Source organism: Theropithecus gelada, chromosome 5 (assembly GCF_003255815.1).
Source record: "Theropithecus gelada isolate Dixy chromosome 5, Tgel_1.0, whole genome shotgun sequence".
NCBI lineage: Eukaryota > Metazoa > Chordata > Mammalia > Primates > Cercopithecidae > Theropithecus > Theropithecus gelada.
The window spans coordinates 54,957,578-54,964,632 of record NC_037672.1 but is presented as its reverse complement, the minus strand read 5'-3'; the positions used below and the strand labels follow the sequence as shown (position 1 = coordinate 54,964,632).

Genomic DNA, 7,055 nt, shown 5'->3' with positions numbered 1-7,055 from the left:
ACTCTTGCACAGTATGCCACAGTGCCTTTCATAATGAAATGAAGCTAAGATACTAGAAGATCAGCCAGGCACGGTGGCTCACACCTGTAATCCCAGCACTTTGGGAGGCCAAGGTGGACAGATCACTTGAGGTCAGAAGTTCAAGACCACCCTGGCCAATATGGTGAAATCCCGTCTCTGCTAAAAAATACAAAAATTAGCTAGGTGTGGTGGTGCATGCCTGTAGTCCCAGCCACTCGGGATACTGAGGCACGAGAATTGTTTGAATCCGGGAGGCAGAGGTTACAGTGAAACTTCCACTCCAGCCTGGGTGGGAAAAAGAAAATACCAGAAGATCCTAAAATGCCTACTAAATCATCTAAAAAACACTACACTGTGCTCAAAAGTAACATTAATATCCAAGTATGCTTTATTGGTTCAAATGCTAGAAGAATTGGTTCATTCAAATCCAATACTTTCCAGTTAATCAATTCCCCATCCCCCAGTCTGTGTTTTTCTCATAAGACCTTATGTGTATTTTCATGTCACTTTCACATAACTATGTGTGTTCCATATGCTTCAGGGTCATTCCAGATAGAAAATAAGAAATTAGGCAGAAGGAAAAAGATTGACTTTTTTTGTTTTTGTTTTTTGAGACACGTTCTCACTCTGTCCTCCAAGCTGGAGTGCAGTGGCATGATCACAGCTCAATGCAGCCTCAAACTCCTGGGCTCAAGGGATCCTCCCATCTCAGCCTCCCAAGTAGCTGGGACTACAGGCACAGCACCACGCTCAGCTAATTTTTTAATTTTTTGTAGAGACCAGGCTGGTCCCAAACTCCTAGGCCCAAGCGAGTCTCCCACCTCAGCCTCCCAAAGTACTGAGATTATAAGCATGAGCCATCACCTCCAGCCTGACAATTTTTCTAGGAGAACAAAAACAAAGTAAGTCCTACTTGCTACTTTAAAGTACCACATGTGAATATTCAATGATGTTTCATTGAAATTGGAAACTAGAGAAGTACTAAAAATGAAGTCTATTATTTTTCTTAACCAAATGAAATGTTTTGGTTTATCATTTTTAAGAGAATTTCTCTCTTGCCTTCTTTTTGGTCCCTCCTTGGGATCTCAAAGATGCATATTCAAGATGTCTTTTGAAAACAATGCAGCTGAAGAAATTTCCTCTTCTTTTAGTTCAATTTTACAAAAATTAAAATGAATAGCACAAACGACTCAACTCCAAATGCATTTTCATCTACTTACAGTGCTGTAGCTTGTGATACAAGGAACAAGAGTATGTCAGGGACTCAGAAGATCTGTCAGAGCTGGCCATTAACCCACAGCTGTGGGCAGTGGCCCATCCACCAGTGGGCATTCAAATATCTGCCCCGAACTTTACACAGTGAAACGTCCAGAGACCTTCATCCCCTTTGGATGCAAGAGACAGAGTACAGATTCAGTCATGAGCTGACCGTCATTTAGATGGAAGAGGTCTTCTCAAACCGGCTGGCCTTTCCCTCAGGAGAAGCTTAATTTCCTCCGATGTATTTTCTTGACATTTCAGTTTACAAAGACGCTTCACTTCATACTCCCTTTCGAGTTTGATGGCTGAAAAAGAAAATACACAAAACAATCTGACATACATTTTTCATCAGGCATGACTAAGTCAAAACTGAATATCATAGAGCAAAATCCATATGCTTGAATAATAAACAAGATGACAGAGCTACAAAGATAGGAGGTATGGGTGTAAATACACAGATTTAAACATTTCTCTGATAAGCAAATGACACACACAATTTATAACTTATTAAAGCAGAACTTAAGGAACTTACATTCTGCAGAAGGGAGCAGTCCATCTTTAACGGTGTTACATTTTGTGAGCTGCACAGAACCACCAAATGAAATTTCTTCCAAGAAAGGCAACTTGATATTGGCTAGGTTTGTGTACCAGTTCTTTGCAAGCAGTGCAAGATCCCAAGGTTCCTGTCTGGGGCAAAAATTCATTAATGCATTCAATAAATGTTGATTAAGCACCTACCATGTGAGATGTAGAAGACATTAATTCTCGGTTCCATCTGCCACTAGACATTTTGGTTTATGGGGTGGGGGGCTGTTCAGAATTTTCCAGAGTTGTAATTCCAGACAGGAGAGGGAGATTTATATTAACTAATATAGAGATAATACTGAACAATGACCAGAAATTACACCAGGAACTTTGATTCGGCCTCCATGAAGTCAATCCAGTCTTTCCATGTAAGAGGATGTAGATAAGAACTGTAAGCTCCAGAGTCTTTTATAGCTCATAAAAATGTGGTCATATTAAAGAAGGAAAGAAGGGCATAAGCATACATTGAGCAGGGTGCTTGGCACAGACAGGTTTTGAGTGTGCCATCTGGGAATGGGGATGAAATTCCAAACTACAAAGTCAAAATAACCACTATGAACCTTTAAAAATTGTTCTCTTTCACCTAATTCTGAAATTTAAAAATATCAGCTACATGTTTCTCATCTGCAGTCAATATGAGTTCAGCCTCATATGCATGAAGAAAGTAAAAGACCTGCTTTGGTCCAAGCAGGGGAAGTGACCATATTACACCAGCCACCCATTTGTTTGCCTGTTCCACCTCCCGATCTTTTATCATCTAACTTTCAGGAGTGACTTAGAGTCTACAGTTATTATAGATGTACTTGAACAAGTCACAAAATGTATAAGAATGTTCATTGAAGTGTTGAAGTGTCATTTGTTTAAAAAAAACATGGAGGCCAGGCACGGTGGCTCACATCTGTAATCCCAGCACTTTGGGAGGCTGAGGTGGGTGGATCATCTGAGGTCACGAGTTCAAGACCAGCCTGGCCAACATGGTGAAACCCTGTCACTACTAAAAATACAAAACTTAGCTGGGCGTGGTGGCAGGTGCTTGTAATCCCAGCTACTCAAGAGGCTGAGGCAAAAGAGTCGCTTGAACCCAGGAGGCAGAGGTTGCAGTGAGCTGAGATCACGCCACTGCACTTCAGCCTGGGTGACAAGAGCTAAACTCCATCTCAAAAAGAAAAAAAAACATGGAAATCACCTTAATATCTATCAAAAAGAGCCTGATTAAACAAACTGCAGTACAAACATGTAATGAACGAATAAGGATTATGTTGACCTGGAAAGATAAGCAATAAAACAGTTAATGTTTATATAGCATTTATTATTAGGCACTGTTTTAATCTATTTACACACATGAACTCATGTAATTACTACAACAACCATATGAAAGAGGCAGGTGCTACTACTATCCTCAGTTTACAGATTAGAAAACTGAGGAGTAGGCTGGGCATGCTGGCTCATGCCTATAATCCCAGCACTGTGGGAGGCAGAGGCAGGAGGATCGCTGGGGGCCAGAAGGCCAAGACCAGCCTAGGCAATGTAATGAGATCTTATCTCTACAAAAAATCAAAAAATTAGCCGAATGTGGTGGCACAGGCCTGTGGTTCCAGCTACAAAACAAGCTGCAGCAGGAGGATCACTTGAGCCCAGGAGGCTAAGGCTGAGACTGCACTGAGGTGACAGAGTGATACCCTGTCTTGATAAAAAAAAATAAAGATCTCTAGCTGGGCATGGTGGCTCATGCCTATAATTCCAGGAGACCAAGGTGGATCACTTGAGGACAGGAGTTTGAGACTAGCCTGGGCAACAAAGTGAGACCCCATCTCTACCAAAAATGAAACAAATTCACCGGGCACTGTGGTGCGTGCCTGTCATCCCAGCTACTCAGGAGGCTGAGGTGGGAGGATCACTCAAGCCCAGGAGGTACACAACATTCCAGCCTGCACTTCAGAGTGAGACCCTGTCTGGAAAGAAGAAAGGAAGGAAGGAAGGAAGGAAGGGAGGGAGGGAGGGAGGGAGGAAGGGAAACTGAGGTGCAGAGAACAATTTGCCCAAGGTCACAAAGCCATTGGTTGTGAAGTTGGGATCTGAACCCAGGAAGTCAGACTCCAGAATCAGTGCTCTTGCCTATTAGGCTATACAAGATATATTGGAAGGCAGCGGGCAGAGCAAAGTTCAATATGATTCCATGTGTTAAAAAGACATATATGTGTGTGTATACATGTGTGTATGTGTCTTGTGTAGCCACAGAAATTCTAGAAAACATATAAGACATTGTACCTCTGAGTGGGAATCCGGAATGGGAATGGGGAGATATATCATTTTTATCTACCTTTCATACGCTAGATGTTTTTAGTGTATTGTTTTTACAATCCTTTAAAAACACTGAATCAAAAAAAAAGCCCCGGGTAGGGAGTTACCTTGGCAAATGAACTCTAAAGAGCGCTACTACCATTCTGTTCCCCTTGACTTGGCTATTCTTATCAATAGTATGATATCAAATACTATCTTGAGAGAATGAAAGAGAATGAAATCTCTGGTGTTACAGAGATTGTTCATGACATAAAGTTCTGCATAACTAAAACCATGGAATCAGTGCTTTAAGTCATTCTCAGAAATAGGAGTATCTTCACATAAAAATTATGTTTATAATGATACTTAGTATAATGGTACTTGTCCATAGTTCAAGGTCTAAACACATACTAAACTGACAAAACTAAACAAAATGCAACAGTGAGTCATCTCTGAATTTCCTATAGCTCTGGTTTTATAATCCCATAGGGAATCTTCATTTACTTCATAGAATATTGTTTAAAAGACAAATTCAGTTGACACCTAATCAAATGTTTAAGAAAGGAAAACACTGCACTACAATATCACAGAGTGAAACTATTGTGTGGTTGCAACACGTGCTCACGATGCGTTCACTGGATGACAGGCAATGTGCAAGTACTTTACATACATGACTTCATTTATAATCCACACCGCATAGCCAATTGTTATATGCATCTTGCAAATGCAGAGATCAAGGAGGAAGAAGGTGGCCTTAGGGAACTGGGGGCAGGGCCAGGCTTAGAGTCCAGGTCTTCTTGATTGGAAACCATCCACTGCCTGCCAAAGTATACAGGATACAAAACCAACCCTTTCTACCAGCTACTTAGGTGCTCTGTTAAGATACATCTGACACCGGGGCATTTTTTTGGTAGACGCGGAGGATCTAAACAAAATTTTTTAAAAGATGTGGGTGGAAGCAGAAAATGCTGTCTTGGAACAAGAAGACCCCGAGTCTAGCCCTGACATTTCCTTACTACAGGACTGTGACTTTGATCAAACTTCTCTGAACCTCAGTTTTCTCACTTGAAAGTGTTGTTGTGTTGTAAAGACCAAGTAAGATAATCAGGTATGGGATTAACTTATAAAAGCAGTTGCCTTAAAAAAAAAAAAAAAAAATTCAGAACCCAGACACCTGAAAATACTTCATATAGCCCAGTATCTCATGAGGAGCATAGAGTGTCCAGTCATTTTACTTAACAAAGACACTCCCCAGCCCAGTCAATGCTTACCCTGATTTTAAATATATATATATATACTTACACATTATAACAACTGCCCCGCAAAATGGTTTTCACTGTGTTCTTTCTTGGCAATCCATACGCCATGGCGAGTTATTACAGTACGACTTCCTTACATAAAGGTGCCTAATGGAATGTCACAGATAACTCTGTTCACTTTACCTGAAATGATTGCAACGCACCTAATTAATGCTTCTCACATGAATATTTTGTAGCCAAACAATAGAAAAAAATTTTTCTGAATGTCAGAAAGTCCTTAATAAGTGTTCATTGAACTTGAACCCCAAATGTAAAACCGTGTTCTCTTTCATTTTTCCATGAACTCATTTTTTCATTTCTTTCCACCGAATAAGAAGAAAATGCCAGGCAAGTTTCATCATCCTGAGACAAAGTTTCGGTGTCGTGCTCTCTGCCCCTGCCTGAGCCTGCCAAACCAGCTCCAACACCGCTGCGCCAAAATGTGTCTGACCGTGGCAGTGCTGAGCGACCAAAGGCTCTGCCTGCACAGGAACCACCCGCCCCAGCCCGGGCACTTTGAGCAGAACAATTCTTCCCAGGTTTTCCCTCATTCAAAACTCTCAGCACCACTCCCGCGCCCCGCCCTTGCACGCCGATTCGGGGCGAGTCTCCTTCCCTTCCCTGGACGCGCAGAGCCCGGGAGGAACCGGTTCCCGGGACGGGTGGGGGCCTCGGCGGCCTACAGAGCCCGCGGCTAAGGGACCGGCCTCAGCCTCGGCTCCTTCCCACGCCGGAGCCCCACCCTGCCTCCGACTCGCCAGGAACGCGCTGCGGGCGCGGGGCTTCCAGGGTGGCGGGTCCCAGCGAGCCGGCGCTGGCGGCCTGGTTACCCGGACTCGAGGGGCTCAGAGGGTCGCGGCCGGGAAAAGGAGGACAGAGCGCGCCGCGCTAACCGCACATGGCCGCGCACACGCCTCGGGGCCGCGCCGCGGGCACACGCCTCCTTCCCGCTCGCGGCGGGCGCCGAGTGTGGGGCTCCCCGCGTCACGCCGGAGCCTCAATAAAGGGCTTTGTGGGGCCCGCCCCACCCGTCAGGGAGGGGACGCCGGGCCAGGGAGACGCGCCCCCGCGGGGTCAGCTCTCTGGCTACAGGGCCCAGGCAGGCAGCGCTCTCAGAACCCAGCCAACCAGCCAAAGAGAGGGCTGTAAGCCAGACCTTTCCTGGGAAGGACGCTTTCCAATGTAGGGGGCTGCATCCAAGCGATCTGGACTTTGTTTGGGGGCGCCATTTCAAGAAATGTACCCAGTCCTGGCTGCTAACATCTGGGGAACCGAAGCCCTGTTGCCAGCGTTCTCACGCTGCAGTGGGCGAAGGCAGTGAGCTCAAAGCCCACGTGTGATATTTTAGGTGTTCGTGTTCACAGCAAGACAGCATCAGATTCTAAAGTCATTATTACACTGTGGTGACTGCGTATTTCTTCATTTGAATACATCAGATGGCCACCCCTTGTGGTCAAATGTAACGAGCTTACATTTCCATTTTGGATGAGGGTTTTCATGTCAGAATAGGTTTGGAATTCTAGCTCTACCACTTAAGATTTAACTTTAAGATTTCACATATGTCACTGCTCTAAGCATCAATTTCTTCATCTATAAAACAAAGATAATGCT

General features: G+C 44.2%; 1 protein-coding gene across 3 annotated transcripts; it reads right to left on the bottom strand.

The window, feature by feature from the left end:
- Positions 1–1,222: 1,222 nt before the first annotated feature.
- On the bottom strand, positions 1,223–6,825 carry C5H4orf36 (chromosome 5 C4orf36 homolog). 3 transcript variants are annotated; one of them, XM_025386333.1, is made up of 4 exons: positions 6,176–6,825; positions 5,449–5,588; positions 1,814–1,968; positions 1,223–1,586 (listed from the first exon to the last, which is right to left on the bottom strand). In XM_025386333.1, exons 2-4 carry the CDS (start codon positions 5,511–5,513, stop codon positions 1,453–1,455), a joined length of 354 nt encoding a protein of 117 aa, XP_025242118.1. In that variant the 5' UTR covers positions 5,514–5,588; positions 6,176–6,825; the 3' UTR covers positions 1,223–1,452. The 3 variants fall into 3 exon arrangements, with proteins under 3 accessions (XP_025242118.1, XP_025242119.1, XP_025242120.1); XM_025386334.1 differs by having other exon boundaries at positions 6,275–6,406; XM_025386335.1 differs by lacking the exon at positions 6,176–6,825 and having other exon boundaries at positions 5,449–5,612.
- Between the last annotated feature and the right edge of the window lie 230 nt (positions 6,826–7,055).

What these genes read in the sequence shown, in the direction of transcription:
- C5H4orf36 (XM_025386333.1), bottom strand. Translation starts at nt 5,513, where the DNA reads ATGGCGTATGGATTGCCAAGAAAGAACACAGTGAAAACCATTTTGCGG. An exon ending in CGGGGCAGTTGTTATAATGT is followed by an intron (nt 1,969 to 5,448) that starts GTAAGTATATAT and finishes TTTTTGCCCCAG; the next exon opens with ACAGGAACCTTGGGATCTTG. An exon ending in ACTGCTCCCTTCTGCAGAAT is followed by an intron (nt 1,587 to 1,813) that starts GTAAGTTCCTTA and finishes TTTCTTTTTCAG; the next exon opens with CCATCAAACTCGAAAGGGAG.